This window comes from Cyprinus carpio, chromosome B22, assembly GCF_018340385.1.
Source record: "Cyprinus carpio isolate SPL01 chromosome B22, ASM1834038v1, whole genome shotgun sequence".
Taxonomy (NCBI): domain Eukaryota; kingdom Metazoa; phylum Chordata; class Actinopteri; order Cypriniformes; family Cyprinidae; genus Cyprinus; species Cyprinus carpio.
The window spans coordinates 18254659-18282486 of record NC_056618.1 but is presented as its reverse complement, the minus strand read 5'-3'; the positions used below and the strand labels follow the sequence as shown (position 1 = coordinate 18282486).

The following is a 27828-nucleotide window of genomic DNA, read 5'->3' as shown; positions in this document are numbered from 1 at the left end:
CAACACACATAACTGTTTTCAACACTGACAATAAATCAGAATGTTACAATGATTTTCTGAAGGTTCATGTGACATTGAAGACTGGAGAAATTCAGCTCTGCGTCACAGAAATAAATTATATTTTAAAGTACATTAAAATAGGAAACCAATATTCGAAATTTCCATAATATTTCACAATACTACTGTTTTTTCTTCTATATTTTTGATCAAATAAATACAGCCTTGATGAGCATAAGAGAATATTAAAAAACAACAACAACAACAACAACAACAAAAAAAACATTAAAAAAATCTGATCCCAAACTTTTGAATGGCAGTGTATGTTATAAAAACTGTGCTACAAATCACAAACAAATTCTAATTGTATTGAATAAATTTAGATCTATACATTTAACAAGTTTGACTTCAACGTTGTGTTTTTTTTCCCCCTTTCGTTTTCGCTTCTCCCCAGTGTTTGCATGCAGTTGATAAACGTAAACAGGAAATAGTGGTGGTTGGGTCTTCAGACGTGCACGAGCCGATTTGGTAATAGTGTAGACATCATGAGAAGGTGAGATATAAACAGGAAGAGCAGTGCGATGGCGTCTACCTTAGCAGTTCTTCTGCTCCTGTCTGCAGGTTTATTCATGGTAAAAGCCAGTAAGTTAGGCACCCTGTTACAAAAATCTAAAGAAACGCTTTAAACTTAGTTTTGGGTGGTTTACCGATGGCTGAAAATCATTTATTCAGCACCTGAGAAAAATCACCATGTTAATGTTATAAAGTCCTTTCTCTTGAATCATTGGATGGTCTATTCTGTGTCACATTTGTACTGTTGTTTCAGGTTTTGGTGAGGAATGTAAGAGCTACTACACCATCTATAACGAGTACAAGCCTGGGTTTACGTGCTTTTTTCAGCACTGCTGTGGAAACTGTGATAACAGATACTGCTGCTCCAGTGAATATTTCAAGTTAACCGAGTCTGTTCAAAGCTTCTGCGCTATGTAAGGAATTTTATGTAATTTCTTTCTTAATAAAAGGGTCCGTTAGATGTTTTTATACACGTCTTATGATTATCTTTCAATCCTGAACAATTTTGTCTTCCAAAATGACAATTTTCATAATTCGGTTAATGCTTTATTTTGGCTTAACATCCATAACTGTGATCTATTGATAGTTCAGTAAAGTAAAATTCAGTGATTTATATTTAGATCTTTTTTGATCTTAATCTTACATCTTTTTTGATCTTAATTTTGTTAATGTTTTTTTTTTTCTTGAAACCCTTTCTTTTCTAACAACTGTTATTTGAGGTTGTCTTTCGCTTTTCTTGCACAACCCACCATTTCCTACAGAGCGAGGTTGTGGTATTTTTTTTCTCTGAAAAGCAGTTTGCAAAATGCATCCCCAAGACTGATGTGCATTACTCTTTTAAATGTCACTTTGTTATGTAAACAGGGCTTGACGCTTACCCTTTTTCCCAAAGTTGAAAAATTTAGAGGCACAATGCAAATTTTTCAAATTATGTGTTTTAGTTTAAAGGTATCATATGATGCTGCTAAAAAGAACATTATTTGATGTATTTGGTGTAATGAAATTTTTTATGTGGTTTAAGGTTAAAAAAAAAACACATTATTTTCCACATACTGTACATTATTTTTTCTCCTTTATGCCCCGCATTCTGTAATTTGTTGATTCTTTGATAGCACATCGTTCTAAAAAGCGAGGTGTGCTCTGATTGGCTAGCTATTCAGTGTGTTGTGACTGGCTGAATACCTCAAGCGTGTGACGGAAACATTATGCCCCTTAACATACTATGCCGTCTCCCAGGCGAGTAGCATCACGAGACTCAGTCCAGCTGCTCTGCTCGTGCACATCCCATCATCGGTTCTCTTTTAGCAGTCCAGTCAATGTACTGTTAGGAGTAACTGAATAACTCGGGATACTGGTTTATTTCGCTTCAGAGGGAGTGTAAGGCACATTTATAAACCGAATAACTTAAGTTATTTGTGGATTAGTGCGTACTGGAGACTCGAACTGTTTCTAACGATTCAGTTCGATTTGGTGAACTGGTTCGACTGGTCCACTAAGAAGATCCGGTTAAATAGAAAGATTTGTTCGCGATCCGGACATCACTAGATGAGACAAAACTAATAAAATCCATTACAAACGAGGCATTTGTTGCATCCAATGGGGACATAATTACTGATTATAATGACTTATACTGTGTTTTCGCGCTGCATAAACATAAAACCATGTATGCATTTGTGATCTGAGAAACAACAAACAACAAGAGGTGCTATTCTGCTGATAAATAGTATTTGAATCATCTTTATTTAAATATAAAAACGTACTTACAGACTGTGAGTCAGAAGCGCCAGACTGTCCTTGCAAAGATTGAACTGCCCAACTTTATAGAAACAGCCGCTGTGGCACAGACGCATTGCAGGCTACTGGTTCAGGAAACCATCCTCATCCTTCATAAAATGCGCAGCACACATCTGAATATTTGGGTTGAACTGTTCTGGAACAGTGTTGAAATACAACTTAACCACTGATTTCTAGTCGTGTCCTCTTTTGGAAGACCAAACACAATATGGAACTCCGCGACATGGCAGCGGTGGCAACAGAGAGAATAAAAGTTACGCCTTCTTACTTTGTGCAAACTCTGGGCAGCGTTATGCAAATCTATCCACATCGTGATGTAGACGTGGGGGCATGTGTTAGAACGAGCCATTTAGGGGGGTGTGGTTGACTTTTATAAAGAATATCTCTTTGGATTAGAGACTTTAGTCTTTGCAACTTTACAGATCTTCTTTATGCACCAAGAGCTTGTAACACTCCAAAGAGAAAAGAAAGTTGAAATCGCATCATATGACATAGTTTGCAATAAGGGCCCTGGTTTGAATCGTGATTTGATGTTGTGTATTTTATATAATAAAATAACAAAGCAAATTAACCACAGCAGTAACCAGTCTGTTTTCATTAAATTAATAAGTACAAATATTTGAATAAATGAAGTGATAATTAATAACATTTTAATATATAAATAAGATTTTATATATACTATATGCTAAAGAGTGTTTCTAATGCTTGTTGCTTCATATTTTTATCTGTCTAACAGCAGAATTACCTTGATAGTAGTGGGGGTTGTGTTCCACATTATTGTGATCATCATCTGCTGCTGCTGCCCCTGCTGCTGCATCTATAAAATGTGCAGAAAACCCAGACGTAAGTGTTTTAGTTTACAAAAAAACTGAAAATGTACTAACTCTCAGGCCGTTCAAAACGTAGACGAGTTTGTTTCTTCATGGGAACAGATTTGATCAAATTTAGCATTACATCACTTGCTCACCAATGGATCCTCTGCAGTGAATGGAAACCATAACAATATCTCACAAGTAATCCACACCACTCCAATTGATCAATTAACACCTTGTGAAAAAAAGTTGTTTGTTTTTTAAAAAAAAAAATTATGTATTATGGAGCGACTGAAACGAGAGGCATGCAGATCCATATGCAAAGCTTTATTTAAAGACGTGGTCAAAACAGGCAAGGGTCAGACAATGGCAAACAGGTATGGGCAAGACAAAAGAGTAGTCCAGTAAACAGGCATGGGTCAATCAACGGCCAGGGGGCGAGGCAAACAGGGAATCCACAAACACAGGCAATAGTTCAGGCAAGAAGCAAACATAGTCCGAAATGGCAAGACAATGGGATAATCAAAGACAGGAAATATAGTTCAGGGCAGACAGAGAACAGGCGAGTCTAGAGAAGTCTAGAGAAGTTCAGGAATTTCTTACACTGTGTTTGTAAGAAACAAATCCATCAAGGCATTTTTAACGTCACTTTTGGTCAAAATATCCATAATACTGCTTTCTCCAGTTAAAAAAACAGTCTTGTCTGAATTGGTAGGAGAAAATTGGTAGCACTTTATTTTACAGTCCTGTTACTCATGTACATACTATGTACTTATTATAGTAATTACAATAACTAGGTAATAACCAGGTACTAACCCTGAACCTAACCCTACCCCATGTAGTTACCTTAAGCTACCAGTACTTTCTTAGGTAGGTTCTAGTGTTGTCAAAAGACCCGGTACTACGGTACCAAGTCGGTACTAAAAAAACTAAAATGTTACGGTACCAGTTTTTTTTAAGTACTGGTGGTACGGAGTACCCGGTCAACCCGGTTCTTGGTGCGCTATCCGAAAGGTGCGCAGATGCACTGTCTTCATAAAAGCACTGCGATGAGGCAACATCAAAAGGAGGAAACACACCAAACTAACAAAACGCTTTAAAGATAGACACCCAGATCAAATTAAAGAGTTCAAGCAGGTAAGTTTCACAGTGTTTCCCATACATTGGGAAATATCAAAACTGACCTCAACAAACTGATTTTCCAAAAGGTGTTGACTTCGTTGAATAAACATAAGCACTGCACGTGTCCAAGTCTAAACCCGGTGCGGGTGTTTTTATATCACTGTATTTCTGAAGAAAACCGACTGTCTTCAGGAAATTATGGATGTCCTTTTCATTTAATCTTGCCTGTAATGCCTGAGCAGTGTTTGTGAGCGCAGGCTCAGCGCTTATTTGATTACAGCCGTTACCGGGGAAACCTCTCTCTATTGCTCTCTACAAGCACCTCCTGCTGGCAGAGAATGAATTTGCATATGCAGCTGTGGGAAACACCACTTCTGTTATGAATACTATGAAATATTTTAATTTGAATGTAGGATTGAAATGAACGCTTTTATTAGATTAATCGTTAATCGTTAGCATAAGCACGGCTAATGCTAATATAATGAGCATTAGAATCAAGTTTCTTTATTAACTATTTAATGCTCCTATAACTTTTATTAGGGTAAAAAAAAACTGGATGACATGATGATATTTACTATTTTTACACCAGAGGCTTTTTAATGAATTGTGAATCTAAAATATATGTGTTAGAGAATGTACAAATTAACACTGTTTGTGTCATATCAGTCGAAAAGCAGTTCTGGGCTGAAAATTTGACTTTCCCAGGTTTGAAATGCTATAATCAGGTACCCGGTGCATCTACCAACCAAGGAAAAGTTAAAAAGATTAATCCAGTAACTTTGTTTTTGGTACGGAGTTTGTGTGAAACAGGCGTAAAAAACAAGCGCATCTGATTTCGCTCCCCCAGTGATGTTGCAAAGGGATCTCATTATAATATTACCGTCCCTTAATCTGTATGTTTCCATCCAAATTAATTTTGATTTCGCAAGCGACAACCATGTACCAGCTCTAATGCCATGGCGAAAGTTTAAAGGGATAGTTCACCCAAAAATGAAAATTTGATGTTATCTGCTTACCCCCAGGGCATCCAAGATGTAGGTGACTTTGTTTCTTGAGAACACAAATGAAGATTTTTAACACAAACCATTGCAGTCTGTCAGTCTTTTAATGGAAGTGGATGGAAAAACATACACAAACAAAACCCAAATTAAAACCCTGTGGCTCGTGACGATACATTAATGTGTAAAGACCGCTATAAAGGAAGAAGACGCACAAGAGGACGTGCTCAGGAGGACACGCTCAGGTCACATCTAACAGTTCGGACATTGCGTGAATCAGAGGTAAAAAAAACGATATAAATACTGTTCAGAATCTTGCACAGACCAATCAATGTATTGTCACAAGCCGCAGGGTTTAATTTGGTTTTGTTTATTTATTTATTGTTTTAATTTTATTGTATGTTTTAGCCGTGATTCCCATCCACTTCCATCATAAGACTGACAGACAGCAACGGTTTGTGTCAAAAATCTTTGTTTGTGTTCTACTGAAGAAACAAAGTCACCTAAATCTTGGATGCCCTGGGGCTAAGCAGATAAACATAAAATTTTCATTTTTGGGTGTAGGCATGGGCCGATTACCGGTTTCAAGGTATACCGCGATTTCACGGTTTCAAAACCACTAATATTTTCCATTATACCATTCCTGCGGTATGCGCTGTTTTCCATGTCTCCTCAAAGACTGAATGAGTAGGAATCCCTCAGACTGAGTGCAGTGTAGAGAGTAACACTGACCCCTCCTCCTCCTGTTGGTGTGAGCGAGCGGTCAGTCACGTGTGTGTAGGATGGCAAAACTTAAGGCCCGGGTACACTTCACATTCAGCGTTCCTTTCCGTCTCGCGTCAAAACAGCTTTCAAAAGTATACTCCACTGCAGATGAGCGCGGACGGAGGTCTTGGAGTCTTCACTGATGAGTTGAATCAGGTGTGTTTGAACAGGGAGACATCTAAAATGTGCAGTGTTGGGGGTTCTCCAGGACCAGGATTGGGAACCACTGCATTATGGGTATTATACATTATTTAGGGGCTGGTAAAATTGAATTATGAATTGATTTCTGTCTTGTGTTTTCCCCTCAGCTGTGGCAGGAGCTCATGTAACTACAGTCACAAATGCACATTTCATTCAGCAGCAGCCTGTAATGCAGGGGGGCCAGTGCCCACAATACCAACCAGTGCTGACTCAACCGGGTTACGGTCAACCAGTGCAGATGGGACCATATCAGGGACAGCCATATGCACCAGGACCCCCGCCCTCATATCACGTGGCCAGTAAGAACACCTAGTACTTGACGGACTGAAACCATGTAGTAGTCTCTTCTGTGAAAGTAACTATTTTTTCTGTTTCCAGCGAGTCCTGGATATCCCACTAGTCTGAGTGCGTATGACGGAGGCCAGGCCATGTACCCCATGCAGCCGCCTGCCCAGCCGGGTGTCGCGTGTATGCCTTCAGAGACATCGAATCAGCCGGCCTACAACCCCGCCTACGTGCAGCCACCAAACTTCGGTTACTAAACCGCAACCGTCTGTCAGATCAGTCATGGCTGGATTGTGGAGGTTGACGCACTTTTGAGAGGCAGTAAGAATGTGCCCAATTTAATGTGGATTATACAAGAACAGTGTGTGTGTTAGAGTCAGGTTATTACTGGCTTTAATTTTAGTTATTTTGTTTTATTACTTTCAATTTCTTTCAGTTTAGTTTTGGCGCTATGACACACTGGAAAAATTATTTTATTAATTGTATATAAAATAAAGAATACTATAGTAAGTTTTACAAGAAAAATATAGTTTCAGTCTTTCTACAAGCAATGAGTGAAAATTTTTCCTTAAGCTTTAGTTTTTGCTAGTGTTTGCTATTTTCAGTACATTATTATACTATTGTTTTAGTACTGAACTGTACTGATATACAAAGTAAATATACAAACAAACAAACAGAAAAAAACCCATCAAAAATATAACCTGTCATTATTATTTTGTTTTTGTTGGTTGATATTCTTTAGTTTTGGGTATATGTAATTCTGTTATTGAGTTTTCATATTTTCATTAACAGTGTAACTCACACAAATATAATTGAATTGGGTTTTACATTTCAAAGGCGGTGACGGTGATTCTATTTAAAGAAAGTGTCAACAATTTTTCTATTTTGAGTTTTTTCCTTTGAGGGTCTAAAATGCAACTGCATTTGAATAACAATGAGTGAAATTATTTCCACAATTGTCACGAGTCCCACTGACTTTCCGAAGCAAGTTTAAATGCACATGCTTGCTTTTAACCGCAGAATGGCTGTCAATGTATGAAGGGATACAGTTCTGATAAAGCAACCTTTGTTAACGCATTAGGGGAACCCACTGTCATTCGCAGTTCCTTTTAAAGGTTGTATTCTATTGTTTCAGGTGACATTGTTTATTTAGATGCAGCCTGTTTAATGGCTATACATTTTGTAAATGTTTAACTGGTGTTTTATATGTTTTTATGTTGGAAAGATGTGAATATATATATATATATATATATATATATATGTAAATGTTTTATATATATATATATATATATATATATATATATATTATAAATGTCAAACTTGCTAAAGAGTTTGGACTGTCTTTTATGCAATGTTTGGTGCACTTGTAGCACTTTAATGTATATGGCGCCACCTACTGGTGAAATAAAAAAATAAAAAATCTCTAACGTTTGTATTGTTACCAATCATCTAATTGTAACAGAGTTCTTTATATATTTTAGTCTTTTTATTTATGTATTTAAATATTTAAAAGTTTTGCGTAGATGCTTTTTAGCTTATTTTCATAGTAGAGACAGATTCTTTTTATTGTTTTGAATAGGATGCTTAGCATGTTTTAAATATGATCCCAGTAAACATATTTTACTCTTACAGTAATTTTGATAAACGGAATGAATGCCTTATTCATTTACCATAGTATACACCAACCCTTACAAAAGTTAACCATGGTTTTATAGGAAGTGTTTTTTGGTGTATTGACCACAATTTGTACAACCACAGTTAAATACCATGGTTAAACTATGGTTACTGTAGCAAAACGCTCTCAGTTACTCACATTTTTTTGATTCCCTGAGATGAGGGATAGACATTGCATTACTATGTGTATGGGTTTCCCCCTTCCTCCATTAGTTTTTACAGTGTACTTGTTTTCTTTTCATTTATTATAAAAACAAAATAAGCAAAAAAAAAAAAAAAAAAAAGTGCTAAGTATACTGTTAAGCGAAGCCCCGCCCCTACTGCTTCTGTATACAGCAGCAAATGCCGTGACGCAGTTTTGAAAAAGAAAAACAGAACAGAAATGACCATTTTAAGTTTCAAAGTATGAAAAGTTTTTAGTCATGATAACATAATTTTTTTAAATTTTAATAAAATGTACATTTGTCCCCTGGACTTTATTAGGGCAGGTGTGTTCACACAGAGGTTTTTAGATTTAAATATAGATTTAAATTCAAAGAGACAGTATCAAATCTATGCATGACCTGACATTTTATTCGTATCCAAAATGAGGAGATGCGACTATCATGGAGCACTGAACTCTCTCATGCAGTGTATGTTTCATTCACTATATTTGAGTTGGAAGCTCTCGAGCATATATGGAGAGTTTAATAATAGATGTAGTAAATTGTGAGGTGTAGGGAATCCCTAATACGGACTAAAGCATCAGGCTATTGCTTTAGATGAGGTGAATAAAAAGCAGAAATGTTTTTACTGATGAAACGTGGAGACAAACACACGATTACAAAATTTATAGTTTACGTGTGTTTTTCAAGTTATCTCCAGGTAATAAATAACTAAACTATATGAATAATGCAGTACTGATTGACATATTTAGTATAGAAACTAAAAATATATTTCCTGCCTTATTCTGTGATAAAAATTAGAAAAGGGTGTTTGTAGTAGCCTTTACAAATCAATCATAAAATTGTCATTAGGGAAATGTTGAACAAAAATATTATAGCCCCTTGCTGCAGCTAACTTACTTCTACAGGCTACACACAGCAATATGAATAACAGCTGTACATGCTCTTTCTTGTATAATAATAATAATTTAATAATAAGCACACCGCTCTGCTGAGAACTCTACTTACCGGCAGCCACAGACGTTATTGAAGGCATCTGGCAATTACTAACGTGAGATCGTCAGGTAAAAGGTCTTCATGTGAATCATTTTATTTACAGCTAAATTATTATTAATTAAATTTACTAATAGTTAGATTGCACAGTCCTGGCTTCACAGAAGCGTTTAATTACAAAATTGCCTTGACAAAGGGGGACTTTGGGCATGAAGGGGAAAAGGGGCAGGTGCTTAAGCACCCCCCTCTGCACGTACCTGGAGCATTTGGATGTCCTGCCCGATGTACTATTACCACATAGACTAGGGTGACCAAGATGTAACAGCTGTGTAACCTTCAAGTATCAACACAGATAATAATTGAAAAAGTAAATGAGATGTAACAGCTGTGTAACCTTCAAGTATCAACACAGATAATAATTGAAAGGTTAAATGTAAATTGTCTTGTATTATTTTGCTTGTTTCAAGCAAAAGCTCACTTAATTTTGAATGTAACAGCTGTGTAACCTTCAAGTATCAACACAGATAATAATTGAAAAAGTAAATGTAAATTGTCTTGTTTTTGTTAGATTGATGGATATTTTTACTTGTATATAAAATGATATAGATAGATAGGTGCAGATGAGAATTAAAGCTGCAGTCTATTTAGATTGGTAGGTTTATAGTAATGTTTTTTAATTTGTGTGGTTTGGTAGGTGCAGATGAGAATGCAGCTAGAATAATTCATTTTATCATTTTGATGGCGGATTGTAATCCAGAAGCGATTATGTGTTTATGAAACACGTGAATTAAATTACATTTTATTCCAGTTTCAAATGTGCTTCTGATTACAGATAGCCTAAGATCTGTATTTTAAAAACAATCAGTTCGAAGGGAGCATAATTAGCTTTTTGGGTTAAAATAATTTCTTAATATGAAATTTGAATAGTATGACAATTAGAGATTAGACTATTTAGAAACTGAAATGACATGCTGATACACACTACACATCACGCAATGCTGATGTTGTTGACATTAAGAATTTGAGAATAAAGTTTAACAATAATAATAAATTGTATGTTTTGTGGTTTTATGTGATATAAGATATTTTTACGTGTTATCAATTTTTGTAGCGATTTTTTTTGTTGTTTTTTTTTTCTGTTTTTGTGAGAAAAAGTGTGGGAGTTGTTACTCACTCATTCAGATGACAATATTCTTATTTGTGTCCTATATTCCAAGACGTAGGCTACAATCTGTGATTCTGAAGCACAGCCACACAAACTCAATTAGATTTCATCCGCGCTGGAGCCACGCCGACGCACAACCCACGCAAGGAAGATAATTCGGCACACAGCTGCATTGCATGTTTTCAAACAGAGATGGCGACAAAGAGGCAAAACTTACGGACTGCAGCTTTAAGTTAAGAGTAGAGAGGTGTGTGTTTGATACATACCTTAGTGCGAACAACCGTTTTCTGCTCATTGACACAGAAAATCTGAAGGTCCTGCACCCATCTGTTTGTGAATTGCAGGTGGGCCTCAAAAGATTTATAATTTTTAAACTGCTCAAATGTGTATGCACTGACACCACAAACAAGGTTTGTACTGATCGAGTTATTGATTATCTTGATTTTTTTGAAGTAGGCCTACCGCAACTTTGCTTCCTTGTTCAGTTTTTCTTGATATGGAATCTTATAAGCAACGTTCGGTCCATCGTTGTTCCTGTTGTTTATTGTCGCTAATACCCTGATGGCTGACGAGCGTGTCCTACATAGCGCCAGCTACCCAGAATGCAATGCGCAGTGACTTTCCCAAGCTCTATAGACAAAAAGGATCCAAGATTTGTACTGTCACTGTCATGTTTTAAGACTGTAAACTTGAGATGGTTTGTAAATATGTATGGTTCATTTCATACAAATCATCACCACAAGATAAATCTTTTTGGTTGAAGTTGTTCTTACTTGTTCTTTAAAATTTTCTTGAAGATTTGTTTTTTCTGTATAAGGCAGAGCCCAGTGGGTTTTCTGATTGTTTTTTACATCTGTTTTTGTGTACTATCTGATGTCCAAACATCTAGAAATGAAATAAATGTATCTTATTACACTGGTGGTCTTGGTTTGGTGTTGTCTTGCTTGGAAATCTTCGCAGGAGCAGCGGGAAGAACAGGATCCGCCCGACACACCCTCTCCTCTCCTCACTGAAGTTGAGAGCATCGCTATGGCTTCAAACATCCCGGCTCTTCTTCTCCTGTCCGCGGGATTATTCACGACTACAGTCGGTACGTGTCTATGAAAACGTTTCTAATAAATTGTTTTCAAATAAATCAATGTTTTTAAACTACGAATACAGGACGGATGTCATGTTTGTTTGGAAGTATGTAGGAGGCTGCTCGTTATATATATATTGCAAGTTATTCCTCAATTACTATCATTTATGTTTTATGTGTTTCCAAATTTTGAGCCATTTGTCATATTTTCCTAACACTGTTTTTTTTTTTTTCGCTGCGAAAACGCCAGCAAAGGCACGTTTTTTGCACTTGGAGATAGTTGTGTGTGCAAGGAACACTTGTTGAAATTATGTTTCCCTAATGTCATAAAGACGCATCAAATTGTTTATGGTGCTTAAACAATAATATGATCAGTAATATTTCAAACAGAGATGTCGGATTCTTGAACAAAGTTTTCTTTTCAGTCGGATATTTTCAATGAATCAGTCCTGACATTTTATCCTGCCCGTTAGATTGTCCTGCCAGGGTTTACTGCGCATGCGCACATCAATGTCGCGTCCTTTTCTTCATGCTGAACAACACTATTTATGCTGCCTTCACGTGAATACAATTTCCTATTTCCCACTTATGAAGTCGTGATTACGAGCTTGTCGTATTCAAGTGCTTTAATGTCGGAAAGAATAAAATGTAGTATCCCATTGATTGACTATCATAGACATTCACCGTGCTACACATGCAATTTCGGTCAAATACACGCTTATTTCACTGCTTATAAAACATACAATATGCTTCGAATGATCGTTCATATCTAGCCTATAAATAAAATACTTTAGCGACAAGACAAAGGGATGTAATTGCATTGACAGCAGCAATGGTTGTCCCCTCCACCGTTTAGTGATTATGACCCGCCCAACTCGGAAACTCTGGTATCAAAATTATTTCCGAATTTCCCAGTAGTAAACACGACTTAGGCGTTCAAGTCTAATTTCCGATGAGGAAACTCATATACGATAATACCGATAGCACGTGAAGGCAGCATTAATGTAGGGTGAATTGCCCTAAAGTGGGACACTGCCTAATGTGGGACACATAAGGTTTCTTGTTTTGTAGCTCCCCCATAAATACATTAATTCCAGTGAAACTCTGGGTTACCAAAGCTGTGGTGTCATATGATAAAAATCACATCACCTCTCAAATGTACAGTCATAAATGAGGGTGGAGGAATCATCAGACTGAAAGCACATTGTGTGAAGACCCCCCAAAGGTCAGTTTTGACAAACTTGATATTAAGGAGTATAAATTCATTTTAAAGAAAACAATCCTGCTACTTTTTGGCCTAATGTGCTTATTAAATGTTTGTCCATAAAAAAGTACAACATTGTATGTATAAACTAAGTATTTTATATTTTAATCACATTTCCTACTGTCCCACTTTAGGAAATATGGTTTCGTAAAGTGGAACAGTATGATTAGCCTAATGTGGGACAGTACTTCAGTCAGTCAAAAATGTGTGGAGGGGCATGGTTTGTGGGGCAAAAATGATTATTTACAGGTTATTATGCAATATTAGAATGCTGTTACAGCAGATGGGATTATAGATGATGATGATGGTGGTGTCTTGACATGCGAAGGACTGCTTGTTTTCAGAGATGTAATGAGTTAACCTCTGTATGTTGTTTTTATTCAGGTAGTTCTCAAGGTTTGTGCAGGCTAGCTGCTAGAGGTTTTCAAAAAGACAGTTATGATTGTGTGTTTGTTTAGTAAAAGAGAAAGAATTATGCAAATTGGTCTTAAATGTTTTTAACAGCAGTTCACTGCACGTTCATGAATTCTGAATCAAGGTTGATCTAGCCTAAAGTTAAACTTAACATAAAGCCTCAACTGTGGTTTTATATTTTGCCTTCAAATAGGCCTATGTTATGCCTGCTGTGGTTGTATGTGTTTGTTGAACTAGAGAACAGTCAGGAATTCTATCTACTGTACATAACATAACACTGGTCTATGATAATGCTTAATGTCTTAATAAATGCATCAAAACTATCATATTGTATTCTTTGTCTGATGATGTTTGATTATTTTATCCATCCATAACCAAGAGAAATACTAACTTTTAAGATTGGACTATTCTACTTGAAAGGTGATTTTGGCCTTTTATCATAGACTTATTAGTGTCCCACATTAGGAACACATCTGTCCCACATTAGGAAGCTGGAGATTTTCTCAGACGACTTGCACTAAGAGCACTAATATCTCTATCATTTCTTTTATGAATGTGTTATATGCATTGTCACTTTTGATTTATTTAGGATACATCTTGGGGTTATTGAAATGGTATTAGGTGTGGATTTAATGTTTTGGCTACACATCGCAATATGTCACATAAATCTGAAATGCAAAAAAATGTCCCACATCAGGGCAATTCACTCTGTGTGCATTACTGTAAGGGTAGGGTTAGGATAGGTGTAGACTTTGATAACACAATCTAATAGGTAGAAAAAATGATTTATTGTTGGTTTCCTGTAGCTGTATCCCTTCTAGCTACAACAGTGAATATAACATAAGTATTAAATTTTAGAGTTGTTTAATGAGGCAGATTTTGTTTACACAGTATTTGTCTTCACACATTTGATGTTTTTCTTATTGAAATGCTTATACATTTTGTGCAAGATTTTTGTTGTTTTTCTCGACACTGAATAGTTGCCGCAAAAAGTGGAGTAATTTATGCAAACCAACAACTGACTAAAGAATAAATTTGAATTTAGCAAAATTATAGCCTAATTTAAAAGTGATTAAAGGCTGTTTCTAGGATGTCTTTGAGACATTTAATCTGAACAGTGATATAACAGTAATTGAATTATTTTGCCTTATTAAAACAGGTCACATTTCTACTTTTCTTTAGGATATAAGTCTTGTAGAATACAGAGAGAATCTGTGATCTGTAGGTCGTGGAGATCTGAGTTCTGCTGTGGGACCTGTGATGACAACTACTGCTGCTCCGACCCGAAAAAAATATTTACCTGGGAGGCACAAAGTGACTGTTCTTTGTAAGGAATGACTTTTTTCTATTCTTTATATAAATCAGAACTAATTGTTTAACACTTCTCCCTCACCAGCTGTTACCACTTGGTATTTATTCTGATAATTTTGTGATAATTTATAATATATACATTTCCAACCAGACTGTTAAGTTTGTAAATACTAAATACTAATTCTGAATAAAAATAAAATAAAGTTCCATTTTAAAAATGTATGAGAAATTCCATAGGTAACCAATAGCGAATTAGTCTTCTGTTATTTATATGAAAATGTTTGTATAAATGGTTAAAGTTTGGTACAAGCAAGTAGATTAGAACATAATAGAGTGCCAAAGATGCTAAGTTTTGGACAGAGCTGCCATTCTGTGAGATTCAGAGAAAGACAAGTCCCAAGACAACAAAGGATTTGTCGAGTGAATGTTTCCAATACAATCACAACTGAATCTTAGGCTCCGTTTACTCACAAGTGGATGGCTGAAACAGATCATGGCTGCTATTATCTCCATGTGTAACCTATTATTGCATTTCTTCTCCATTATCTGTTCAAAAGCAAAGACCACAAGATTTCACCTGAATATTCTCCTCAAAGCGACACTGTTTCTATTGCTGTCAGTGCCTCAATAATAGGACTTGTAGCTTTCATCATTCTGTTCCTCATCTGCTGGGTCTGTCCACGCTGCTATCTCTATAAGAGGTTCAGAAGTCCTAGACGTAAGTCAATGTTTGTACGTCAGAATGGCCGGATGTTTTTAGAACGTCATTTCAGCGTTGTTTCCACCTTTGATTCTTCACTCAGCTGTGATTACGACAGCTACGGTCGTCACGACACAATACCTTCCCCAGCCTTCAGCCGTCATTCAGGGCAGTCAGTACCTTCCCTACCAGGCTCGGCCAAATATCCCACCTTATGGAGGCCAACCGATTCCAGCTGGATCACCACCCTCATATCAGGAGGCTGGTAAGATCTGCAGACGAGATGACCAACGCTATTTGAGCCAAGATGGCGAACCATCAAAATGATTTGTCTTTGATTTTCCAGTAGGTCCAGGGTGTCCTGTTCCCATCCAGGTTGCGTTTGATGGTGGTCAGGCCACGTATCCTCTACAGTCATTGCTGCCCACAGACTACACCTCACCTCAACCAGCGTACAACCCTGCTTACACCAGCTGCACCAGTTCAGTCAAGACCAGTAACTAAACCCAAACCGCTGCCTTCTGGAGGATTACATATTTCTACTCTGCTGTTGTGAATTGTGCAGCTACTGTGGACACTATCGTTGTTCTCCATTAATATTGCCGTATTTATACTCTATTGTTCGCCATTATGTTTACACTTGCTTTAAATACTTGAATTTGTTTCTTTCTCTCAATTTTAACCAAAGATCTATCCCTTGTCTAGTTATTTTGGATCCTAGATTGGTACATTTTGTGATTGTAAATTTGTTAAGTTCATTTCATGCCAATCAAATGAAGCAAGAGTCAAGCTGACTATCAGAGTTCAGAGTTAAAGAAGAAATTGTTTGTATCTAGTTTTCAGAAGTGGATACTGTCTCAGACATGTTCTGTCTGTTTGTATTAACAGGATTGTGTATTTAAAATCAAAATGCTTCACACATTACACTGGTGCGTTTTGGTTTTGTTGAAAGTTTCTTGCATGGGAGGGACATTATAGCCACTTATCAGGAAGAAAAACATGGTTTAATTGGTCCTGCAGTCTCCGGAAATACACCATTAGCACGAAACGAGCGATTGAGAGGATGAGCAGCGCTGTGGCTACAACAATACGATTCTTCTGCTCTTTTCTGCAGTTTTATTCACGGTAACATTAGGTAAGTGTCTAATTGTTTGTTTGATCAAACTCTGTAAGAAAAATCTGTAGAAAACAGAAAAGGTACTGATCATTTTCTGTCAGGAAATTAATCCGTTAATTTATGGACACTCTAAAACACAACTATGATGTAATTCAAAATACAACTAAAACACCTGAAAAGTACAATACGGATAGCACATTGTATCCTATTTTATGGATGTTACTTGAGTGTTTCTAGAGTACGAGTAACCTACAGCATGGATGTGCAAGTATTGCATGTGTATAATGGCCGTTTTAATTCCTAAACCCTTAAATATTGGATGAAAATACTTACAAATTATAAAGACATGAAGCGTGAACTTTAAAAATCTACTCCTTGGTTGTTATTCCTGAAGGAATCTTTTGGTCAAATCTTTTCAATGTAACAGTCCAACTGGCTGATCTAGGACACATACATCACGGAGACATCTATTTGACATCTGCATTTACATCTGGAAGAGTGTTTGCTCATCTGCAATAGGTCTGTAGGACGTTTCCTATTAGGTGTCAAATAGACGTTTATTAGATGTCTTTAAGATGTTTATGATTTAGAATGTATGTAAAACTGACATCTTACAGACCTCTGTAAGATGTTTGTATACAACAGGTGCTTTCCAGATCAAACGATCTTTAACAGACATCTTGCAGACGTACGTGTGCTATCTGGGTGACAAAATTATTCTGAATAATTTGTTCATAAATCCAACTCAAGAACCTTCTCAAATGTCAGAATCAAGACTTGTAGTACTGTTAAATGTAGGCTAAATGTAAATTATGTATATTCTAATAAATGTCATAAGCATAAACATCTTAAAGACATTTTCTAAATGTGTATTTGACATCTGATTGGAAACGTCTTATAGATGTATTGCAGATGACTCTGTGAAGTACATGTGCTATCAGAGAAGTGAGTCAAATCCCCTGTATGTTCAGATTTTTTTTCTTTGCACTTTTTACAAAAATTAGCCGAGGATGCACAAAGTTATTATTATTATTATTATTATTATTTTTTGTAAGGAACAACATTATTTTATTTTTTAGTTTTATCAATATTAAGGACAACTCTCACTAGCTGTAACTCTAGTAGTATTCTGACAATTTTTATATTTAAAAATTAATTTAAATTAAATTATTCAAGTCATTGCATCCAATGGAAGACATTGTGCCCATGATATTGTGCCAAGTGTAGTTTGATTAATGCAATGAGTTAGTGTTCAGTGATTCGAGTTTGCAGTGTGAAAGCATTCTGTTGCCTGACCAATGTATGTGTTCGACTACTGGTGTCTGAAGACAGAGAAGTTAAGTAAAAGATACGATAAGTTGATGTTACTCCCTGTGTCGGTGTGATCCTTATCAAACGTAACAATAGTGTTTTTTTGCAGTAGCCATTTCTGCGTAGATCATCTTCTACTGCCTGGTGAAAAGATTCGTTTTTTTCAATTGCTTAATTTTGAAAACGGTTTTAAAAACCCTTTCACACAATTTCCACAACACTATACACCAAAGTAGCACAACACCTCAGATAATTTGCAAAATGGAACACTTTTGTCAAAACTATACAATGTCTTATAAAAACCTCATTATAACATAAACAAAACCATCATATGGTATGATTCTGTTTAAATCAGTTAAACACTCATCTGCTCAACTTAAAACACTTTTAGCATTTGCACAGAGAAAGTGTAAAATTAAATTCACCAACACCACATGACACCAATTGTGCAGACTAATGAAAATATTCATTTCTTTTCATGTACTCAAGTCAGTCAATACTGAACATTTCAACAAAACATTCATAAAACATTTTCCAGTTTTCATACAGTATTTCTGAACACCATTGTACTGTAAGCTTACAATAATACTGTAACAAATTACATATCCAGTTCAGTACTGAATAAAAAAATAAAAACCTAAACATCTCTCCGCCTAGCTGGATCTGGCCACAGGGTCTCGTCAATATCACAGGCTATATTTTCATTTGCAAGGCAACATGGGAAGAATCGTTTGGAGTGACGAATCCATCCTTGTATGGATGTTGCTTTAATTTGATCACATGCTTCCTCCTTAGCTTGAATGAGGGCCATCTGGACAAAGGGCCGGAGATCATAAACCTTCCACAGCCATGCCGAGAAGAACTCCTCGATGGGGTTTAGGAAGGGGGAAGGTATTGAACTGTAAATTGTGGGTGTTGATGAAACCAGTTTTGGACCAGAGCAGAACGATGGGAAGCTACATTGTTCCAGACGACAATGTTTGGTTTGCTGCTGTGATAATATTGTGTAATCTGTCTAAAAATGTAAGAATGAGGTCATATACTGTAGGTCTGTATATGACCTCAATTTACTGTAGGTCTGTTATACAGTAAAATTACATGTACAGTAAAAAGGTTATGTGTGCAGTACACAATACTACAGTGAGTGAAAAAAACGTACCACCACATATTCACGCCGCAGGACTTTCACCCTGTCTGAATTTCTTTCAAATGGCACTTTATACAGTTGTTTCATCAGAACTTGATTTTTTTTTAAGGATACGGCCTATTATTGACAGAGAGACCTGTTGGACATTATTGAAAATTGGGTGATCATTGACAATATGGGCTTGAATTTCTCTAAGTCTGATTGCATTATTGGCCAAAACGAGGTTTATGATCTCTCTCTCGCTCCTGTGTGAATATGGGGCCCCTCCCTCTTTGGTGTTCTCGACGTTCAATCCCATGTTGGCCAAACAAAATACATGTAGCTTACTGTAAAATGATACACGAATAGATACCAAAACTGTTGATATAGTACATGCAGTAAGCTATGGATTTTCTGTCGACAGAAGACAGGTTTCTCACCTGTGCTCTTGATGAAATGTCCGAACAATTGATGCCACCGTGTACCTGCTTAGGTTAGGCTGTACACTCAGTCCAGCCTCCCTCAGTGTTATCCATGGTTTATTACATGGTCAACAATTGTAGCACGAATTTCGTTACACAAATTTGGTTGGATTCTTGTTTGTGCATGTCCTACCCCTCCTCCAGGTCTTCCTCTCCCTCTTCCTCTTCCTCCACTTTGTTCTCTCTGGATTCCCCCTCTCATCCGCACTCTTCCTCTGACACTGTCCATTTTTGTTGAAGACAGGTGAACTTACCTGTTGCCTTCTTATAGTGCTTAAACCTGATTGGTGTGTCTACAGTTAAGCAGCAGTGTGTGTGCACACCTGGTGGCTGTGTTTAACCAATTGGTTCATGGGAAAGCCTTTGCTTTGAAATTGCAAGGAAATGACATCATGATAAATTTCTGTGTCAAATGCATACAAGTGTGTTTAGTGTTTTGCAAATCACTGAGTGATTTGTTTTGCAAAAAGTGTGAAGCTGACAATGTGCTTACAGTTGTGCAAATCTAGGCCGGTGTTTTGCTCCTTGAGTGTAAGGTTTTGCTAATTGTGGGAAAGTTTTAATTTTAGTGTGTAAGCAATTGAAAAAAACTGTAAGGAGATATGCGCAGCGTAGGTGTCAATATGTGTGTACAAAGAGCTGCATGTGGATTTTGAACATACTAAATGCTTTCAAATCATCTTTTTGTAGATGTGCAGTCAAGAACTACAGTCACAACTACACATCACCCACAATACTCTCATCACCAGCCTCTGGCTAATAACCTACAGCCAACTTATGGGGGGCATCCCATTCTGACTGGACCATGTCAGCAAACTTATGTCCTGGGACCACCACCCACATATCAGGAGGCTGGTAAGATCTGCAAACATCTACTTGAAAGGTAGAGGGGCTATTAATTTACCTGCTTTTTATATCTGCCTATTTTTAACGGTTTTGGGAAGAATAAAGTCTAGTGCATTTTACAAGACAAAAATGTTTGTTGAACTTTTATTGTTGTAAGTCTGTAACAAGAAGTTCAACAAATTTACTATAGCCTAGGCTATTGTAATTATTAAGACCCGCCTTCGAGTGTGTGTTCTGGGTCTGAGATATTTGGTGTCACTGGGTGGAGTAAACACGAATATTCATGAGTTTTGTGTATAGCGACTCTGAAAATATTAGTGCGTTTTTAACAAGGTAGTTTCACAGCTTCGAACAAAGTTAAACAAGCTTAGGATATAATTGTTCATTTCTGCACAAAATGTTATAAATTGTTTCCTGTGTTATATGTTTAATCACGAATTCTGAGTATGGGTCACCATACTTGGCTGTATGTCACGTCACATGTCACTTTTTTTTTTAAATGGGCCAACAGCTCTTAAATATTTTCTTATTCCTCTGTTTTGCTATTAAAAGCATGTTGTTTGATAAGTATATCGTTCTAAGTGTGTAGCCTATATATGGTGGCATAATAAAACTTGCTCACTGTATTGTAAAACTGTAAAGTGAGGAATAAGGAACAATATAAAGACTGTTAGGAAGTAACAACTTTTTAACATTTTGTTTTTGTTCTTAAAAAAGGTGTCACATGGAAGTGCCTACAACCAGACTGCGGTTCATGTGGAGAAGCTGTTTGTTTGCAATTAATGTATCTGTTACAAATATAAATGAGGCCACTGTTGCACACATACATGAAGACATGGGTAAACGTTCTCAGAAATAACTTTTGTTTTGATTTTGTTTTTTTTAATTCGATGCAGGGGACGGTGGATTGTGTGTATGATGGCCGACAGAATGTGTACTTTATCACTGTAGTAGTGAAACAAATCAAATACTACATGATACAAATGTTGTATTATTTGACCAGTTTTGAAGTTTAACTACATTCTGTTCCTGAAATCCACACTTTTGAAATCAAGATAATCAAAGGTAATCAAACCAAGCCTGACCTAATAAAACATGTTTCATGGATGAAGGGTTTTGGAAAAAAGAACATATTGGTGGATATTCTATAGAATATTAATATTAGTATACTAATATTAAAAACATGTGGATCATTCTTTAATGGCTTATTCTGCAATGAGTATAAACAATATGTTCCCATTACATTTTGTCCACTAAATGTATCCTTTTGTCTAAAAAAAAATAATAATAATAAAAATTAATGTGTGTAAAAAACATTCAGTTTGCGCTTTATTAAAAACTTTTTTGAATAATTGAGCAAACGATTAGGAATGGCACAGAATAATCATCATAACAAACTTTATTATGGGACAACAGATAGGCTACATTTTGGCAAAGTTATTAAACGACACATTTTAGGGAATCTCAAGGTGAAATAAGAATATTAAAAATGCTTAATAGTTGTAGGCTCATTTACTTGGAGCATGCACCTCAGGTAAATCATTAGGACAATCACTAACCATGACACAATCTATAAATTATTTAGCATATTAACAATTATACTCTATTTATAATGTCATTCTACGCTGAAACATACCTTTTTGAAAATCTTTTGTGATCCAGTGACAATGCACTAATATTTACAGAGTCGCGAAACAAGAAACTCATGCCCAGTGACACCAAATATCTCAGACACCAATCTTTTTGATATGGTGTAATATTTACAGAGTCGCGAAACAAGAAACTCATGCCCAGTGACACCAAATATGCTTTGCTTGTTAACATTCCAAGAATTTGTGAGGTTTTGTAAAGAAACTTTACATTTGAAAAATTAAGGGGGAAAAAGATCAATTCTATCTTTAATTACCAAACAGCCAAATTTTTCTTTGCTGGTTTTTGTTTTCCAGCAGGTCTGTTTCCTGCTCCCGTCAGCCAGGCTGCATATGACGGTGGTCAGATCATGTATCCTCTACAAGCACCGGTTCAACCAGCGCTTCCCACAGACTACACCTCACCTCAAGCACCAAACAACCCTGCGTATGTGGGTGGAGATTTTTAATGTTTTTAAAGAAGTTTCTTATGCTCATCAAGGCTGCATTTATTTGATCAAAAATACAGAAAAAAAGTGAAATATTATTGCAATTTTAAATATTTTAATATACTTTAAAATGTAATTTATTCCTGTGAAGCAAAGCTGAACTTCCAGCATCATTTCTCCAGACTTCACTGTCACATGATCCTTCAGAAATCATTCTAATATGCCTAATATTTTTTGGGGGGGACCTGTGTTATTTTTGTTCAGGGTTCTTAGATAAATAGATAAAAAGTTTAAAAGAACAGTGTTAATTCAAAATAGAAAGTTTGTGTTACAATACACACTACTATTCAAAAGTTTGGGGTCAGTAAATTATTTCTTCTTTTTAAAAAAAAAAAAAAAAAAAAGAAATTAATACTTTTATTCAGCAAGCATGTGTTAAATGGATAAAAAGTGACAGTAAAGATTTATATCGTTAGAAAAGATTTCTCTTTTGAATAAAATAAATAAACAAAGCAGCACAACAGTTTAAACACTGATATTAAATCAGCATATCTGAATGATTTCTGAAGGATCGTGACACTGAAGACTGTATAATGATGGCTGATGGAAATGCAGCGCTGCGTCACAGAAATAGCCTGAACGGCAGTGCAGTGTATGTTATATAAAACTTTTATTCTTAAAAAGATTTGTGATATATTTATTGGCACAAATCACGAACAAATTTTGATTATATTGGTCAATGTTTCAATTTACATATTTAACAAGTTTGACTTAAACCGTTTGTTTTTTCCCTTTCACTTTCGTTTCTCCTCAGTGTTTGCGTGCATCTGATGACCGAAAACAGTAAAAAAGTGTCATTGGTTCTTCAGACGTCCACGAGGGCGTACTGCAGGCACCAAAAGAAGGTACAGAGGTAAATAAAGAGGAAGAGCTGCGCGATGGCGTCCACCTTAGCAGTTCTTCTGCTCCTGTCTGCAGCTTTATTCACGGTACAAGCAGGTAAGTTAGGCAACTGTTACAAAAAAAACTAAAAGAAACACTTTAAACTTGTTTCTGGGAGGTTTACCGATGGCTGCCAAGTACAAAAACATTTATCCAGCGCTTGATTTAACGGTACTGCTTCACGATGTTATTGTTAAGTCCATTCTCTTGATTGTCTTAGAATTTATAATGTCATCGTATGGTCTTTTATAAAATGTGTCGCATTTCTTCTGTTCTTTTGTTTGGTTTTAGGTGATGACTGTAAGAGCTACTATACCAGCAATAACCAGTACAAGTCTAGGATTACCTGCGGTTATTGGCAGCACTGCTGTGGAACCTGCGATTACAGATACTGCTGCCTCAGTGAAAATGTGAAGTTATCCGATCATGATCTAAACATCTGCACTCTGTAAGGACTTTTAAGTGAATCCATCTTTAATATAAATGTCCGTTAGACCCAAAAGTTGCTTTTTTTTATACACCCTCATGTCGTAGGCGATGTTTATCTTTCACTTTCTGAACACAAATGACAATTTTCGAAGAACAACGTGACTGTTTGAATCCTCAAAATTGACAAATTTCATAACTGGGTCAGTTAATGGTTTAATTTCCCTCATCAAGCATAACTGTGATCTGCTGATAATTCTGTAAACTGAGGTACTGTACAATCCAGAGATTTCTCTTGTGTAATACTGTGAATATCTGTTTTTGATCCTAATCATGAACCTAATCAAGCTTAAAGCTTTATCTTGTAATTTACTTATCTATGGCTTCCGCTTTGTGTTAGTTGTGGTTCTATCTTTACATTCTCTTATCCCTCCCACCATTTCCTTCAGAGGTTGTGATCTTTTTGTGATGCATTTTGCAAAATGCATCCTACAGATTGGCGCGTTACGCTTTTTACTGTCACTTTGTTATTTAAAGAACAAACATTTTTGAGGGGGTTAACATGGTGGCCTATAGGCAAGACAGAGCATGACCAAAGGAGGATAAAAAAAAAAATTTGTAACAAATATTTTATACAAACAAATGTTTTCCACTTTTCTTAGTGGCATAGTTTGCGATTAGGGCCCTGGTTTGAATCCTGATTTGATATTGTGTATTTTTAATAATCCAAGCACAAATCAAACTAACCACAGCAGGAACCAGTGTGTTTTCATTAAACCAGTGTGGTTTAATTAAATTAATAAATAATACAATTTAAATGTTAATAAGATTTTAAAGATTATACTAGAAGATGCTAAAGAGCTTTTCTAATGATTGTTGCTTCATGTTTTTATCTGTCCAACAGCAGAAACAATAATATTGCCACTGGCTCATTAATATTGGGGGTTGCGGTCCTTGTCACTGTGTTCATCACCTGCTGCTGCTGCCCCTCCTGCTGTATCTATAAAATGTGTAGAAAACCCAGACGTAAGTGTTTTAGTGCAGGAATAGTTCGCCAAAAACTGAAAATGTGCTCATCCTCAGGCCATCCAAGATGTAGATGGGTTTGTTTCTTAATGGGAACAGATTTGGAGAAACGTAGCATTACATCACTTGTTCACCAAAGGATCCTCTGCAGTGAATGGGTGCCGTCAGAATCAGAGTCCAAACAGCTGATAAAAACATCACAATGATCCACAAGCAATCCACACATCTCCAGTCCATCAATTAATGCCTTGCGAAGCAAAAGCTGTGTTTGTAAGAACAAATTCGTCATTAAGGCATTTTTAACTTCAAACCGTCACTTTTGGTCAAAATACCCATAATATTGCTTTCTCCAGTAAAAAATGGTCTTTTCTGAATCAGGAGAGAAATTCGCGCAGATCAGGCACCGCTTACAAGCAAAAACAGTTCTGAACAAAAATGTTATTTTAAATATGGATTTTGATGTAGGTTATGAAGTTATGTGTTATTTTGTTTTTTTATTTTGATGTGAGAGGAATTTGGATTTGAAGTATACTTTTAATGTAAATGGATCTGTTTCCCACTAATTCCCACAGCAGATTCACTCTTTCGCCCGGTGCCCAGTCCCTAGCAGCAGTCCAACATGGACTTTGCTTGCAGGACATCCGTACATACGTCACATTCACCTTAATCTCGCGTAGCCAGTTTCATTCAGCATCACGTTTCGAGGCGTGGAAATGTCGCCATAATAACAGACGGTGTGTAAAACTCTCGGATGTATTTTATAGATTCTATGCCGCAAATCTTTAATATTTCACATACTTTTGAAAATCCAGCATTTTGCTGATCCTGATAAGCGCTCGTTGTCACAGTTGTAATCGTTGTGGCTTTGTTATTTCTGAGGGTTTTTTGTTTCGTGGGGTGTTTTTTTGCGGTGGGGTCTTTGTTTAATGAGGTTAATTTTTTGAATGCGATACTTACGTCTCCCGGACAATCCGATGACGACTTCGACACTCCTGAAGTGTTTCCACTTTTGTGTCCCATATGCATCAGACGTTCAGCCAACGGTCCGTGGGTGTGACGTCTGAGGCTGAGACTAGTTTCCTGCAAACATGTAGCTTTTTGCTTCACTAGATGTTAATTGAGGGACTGGAGTGGTGTGGATTGCTTGTGGATTATTGTGATGTTTTTATCAGCTGTTTGGACTCTCATTCTGACGGCACCCATTCACTGCAGACGATCCATTGGCGAGCAAGTGATGTAATGCTACATTTCTACAAATCTGTTCTGATGAAGAAACTAATTCATCTACATCTCAGACAGCCCGATGGTGAACAAATGTTCAGCACATTTTAATTTTTTGGGTGAACTGTTTCATTATTGGGGATTATACATTATTTAGGGGCTGGTAAAATTGAATTATAAATTGATTTCTGTCTTGTTTTTTCCCCTCAGCTGTGGCAGGAGCTCATGTAACTACAGTCACAAATGCACATTTCATTCAGCAGCAGCCTGTAATGCAGGGGGGCCAGTGCCCACAATACCAACCAGTGCTGACTCAACCGGGTTACGGTCAACCAGTGCAGATGGGACCATATCAGGGACAGCCATATGCACCAGGACCCCCACCCTCATATCACGTGGCCAGTAAGAACACCTTGTACTTGACGAACTGAAACCATGTAGTAGTCTTTCTGTGAAAGTAACTATTTTTTCTGTTTCCAGCGAGTCCTGGATATCCCACTAGTCTGAGTGCGTATGACGGAGGCCAGGCCATGTACCCCATGCAGCCGCCTGCCCAGCCGGGTGTCGCGTGTATGCCTTCAGAGACATCGAATCAGCCGGCCTACAACCCCGCCTACGTGCAGCCACCAAACTTAGGTTACTAAACCGCAACCGTCTGTCAGATCAGTCATGGCTGGATTGTGGAGGTTGACGCACTTTTGCGAGGCAGTAAGAATTTACCCAATTTAATGTGGATTATACAAGAACAGTGTGTGTGTTAGAGTCAGGTTATTCCTGGTTTTAATTTTAGTTATTTTGTTTTATTACTTTCAATTTCTTTCAGTTTAGCTTTCACTCTGTGGCAAACTGGAAAAATGATTTTAGGAATTGTTAATAAAGCAAAGATTAATAGTAAGTTTGTCAAGAAAATACCATTTCAGTCTTTCTGCTTTCTACTTTCTACAAGCAATGAGTGAATTGTTTTAATGCAGTTTTAGTTTTTTATTATTTTTTCTACTTTCAGTTATAATTATTATATTAATATTTTAGCACTGAAATGTACTGTTGCACAATATAAAATGTAATATACTAAACAGACTAAAATATAAAATATAACTCATTATTTTTATTTAATTTCTGTTAGTTAATGTTCTTTCGTTTCAGTTTATGTAATTCTGTTATTGAGTTTTCATATTTTCATTAACAGTGTAACTCACACAAATATAATTGAATTGGGTTTTACATTTCAAAGGCGGTGACGGTGATTCTATTTAAAGAAAGTGTCAACAATTTTTCTATTTTGAGTTTTTTCCTTTGAGGGTCTAAAATGCAACCGCATTTGAATAACAATGAGTGAAATTATTTCCACAATTGTCACGAGTCCCACTGACTTTCCGAAGCAAGTTTAAATGCACATGCTTGCTTTTAACCGCAGAATGGCTGTCAATGTATGAAGGGATACATTTCTGATAAAGCAACCTTTGTTAAAGCATTAGGGGAACCCACTGTCATTCGCAGTTCCTTTTTAAGGTTGTATTCTATTGTTTCAGGTGACATTGTTTATTGAGATGCAGCCTGTTTAATGGCTATACATTTTGTAAATGTTTAACTGGTGTTTTATATGTTTTTATTGTGGGAAAGCTGTGATATATATATATATATATATATATGAAATGTCAAACTTGCTAAACTTGAGAGTTTGGACTGTCTTTTATGCAATATTTGGTGCACTTGCAGCACTTTAATGTATATGGCGCCACCTACTGGTGATATAAAATAAACAAGCTCTAGCGTTTTTATTTATGTCTTTTTATTTATGTGTTTAAATATTTTAACATTTTGTGTATATGCTTTTTACTCTTATTTTCATAGATTAGTAGATTGTTGTTTTGAATTTGATGCTAAGTATGCTTTAAAAATGTTTAAAAATGCTCAGCCATACTTGATACAAAGTCGTATCTGAGG

General features: G+C 36.4%; 3 protein-coding genes across 4 annotated transcripts in view; all 3 read left to right on the top strand.

The window, feature by feature from the left end:
- The window catches only part of LOC122134670 (protein shisa-5-like), a 38624-nt gene extending 11845 nt beyond the window's left edge, over positions 1 to 26779 (top strand). The window contains exons 3-9 of the mRNA XM_042749788.1: positions 20037 to 20201; positions 22139 to 22272; positions 23084 to 23268; positions 23503 to 23659; positions 24542 to 24663; positions 26095 to 26286; positions 26365 to 26779. Of these exons, the coding sequence (XP_042605722.1) occupies positions 23208 to 23268; positions 23503 to 23659; positions 24542 to 24663; positions 26095 to 26286; positions 26365 to 26528 (696 nt within the window). The 5' untranslated portion in view covers positions 20037 to 20201; positions 22139 to 22272; positions 23084 to 23207 and the 3' untranslated portion in view covers positions 26529 to 26779. The remainder of the gene's footprint in view (positions 1 to 20036; positions 20202 to 22138; positions 22273 to 23083; positions 23269 to 23502; positions 23660 to 24541; positions 24664 to 26094; positions 26287 to 26364) is intronic.
- Positions 503 to 7465, top strand: LOC122134365 (protein shisa-5-like). Of its 2 annotated transcripts, none has more exons than XM_042749790.1 (5): positions 503 to 639; positions 824 to 983; positions 3104 to 3207; positions 6370 to 6561; positions 6641 to 7465. In XM_042749790.1, the coding sequence occupies exons 1-5, from the start codon at positions 579 to 581 to the stop codon at positions 6802 to 6804; spliced, it is 681 nt and encodes a 226-aa protein (XP_042605724.1). In that variant the 5' UTR covers positions 503 to 578; the 3' UTR covers positions 6805 to 7465. The 2 variants fall into 2 exon arrangements, with proteins under 2 accessions (XP_042605724.1, XP_042605723.1); XM_042749789.1 differs by having other exon boundaries at positions 3101 to 3207.
- LOC109083530 (protein shisa-5-like) lies at positions 11519 to 16305 on the top strand. The gene is made up of 5 exons (XM_042749787.1): positions 11519 to 11633; positions 14482 to 14626; positions 15168 to 15328; positions 15414 to 15575; positions 15657 to 16305. The coding sequence occupies exons 1-5, from the start codon at positions 11573 to 11575 to the stop codon at positions 15812 to 15814; spliced, it is 687 nt and encodes a 228-aa protein (XP_042605721.1). The 5' UTR covers positions 11519 to 11572; the 3' UTR covers positions 15815 to 16305.
- Positions 26780 to 27828: the final 1049 nt, after the last annotated feature.

Excerpts from the sequence above, each read along its gene's own strand:
- LOC109083530 (XM_042749787.1), top strand. The coding sequence starts at position 11,573 with ATGGCTTCAAACATCCCGGCTCTTCTTCTCCTGTCCGCGGGATTATTC. Across the intron at positions 11,634-14,481 it reads ATTATTCACGACTACAGTCG|GATATAAGTCTTGTAGAATA; the intron begins GTACGTGTCTAT and ends ACTTTTCTTTAG. Across the intron at positions 15,576-15,656 it reads ACCCTCATATCAGGAGGCTG|TAGGTCCAGGGTGTCCTGTT; the intron begins GTAAGATCTGCA and ends TTGATTTTCCAG.
- LOC122134365 (XM_042749789.1), top strand. The coding sequence starts at position 579 with ATGGCGTCTACCTTAGCAGTTCTTCTGCTCCTGTCTGCAGGTTTATTC. Across the intron at positions 640-823 it reads TTTATTCATGGTAAAAGCCA|GTTTTGGTGAGGAATGTAAG; the intron begins GTAAGTTAGGCA and ends CTGTTGTTTCAG. Across the intron at positions 3,208-6,369 it reads AATGTGCAGAAAACCCAGAC|CTGTGGCAGGAGCTCATGTA; the intron begins GTAAGTGTTTTA and ends TTTTCCCCTCAG.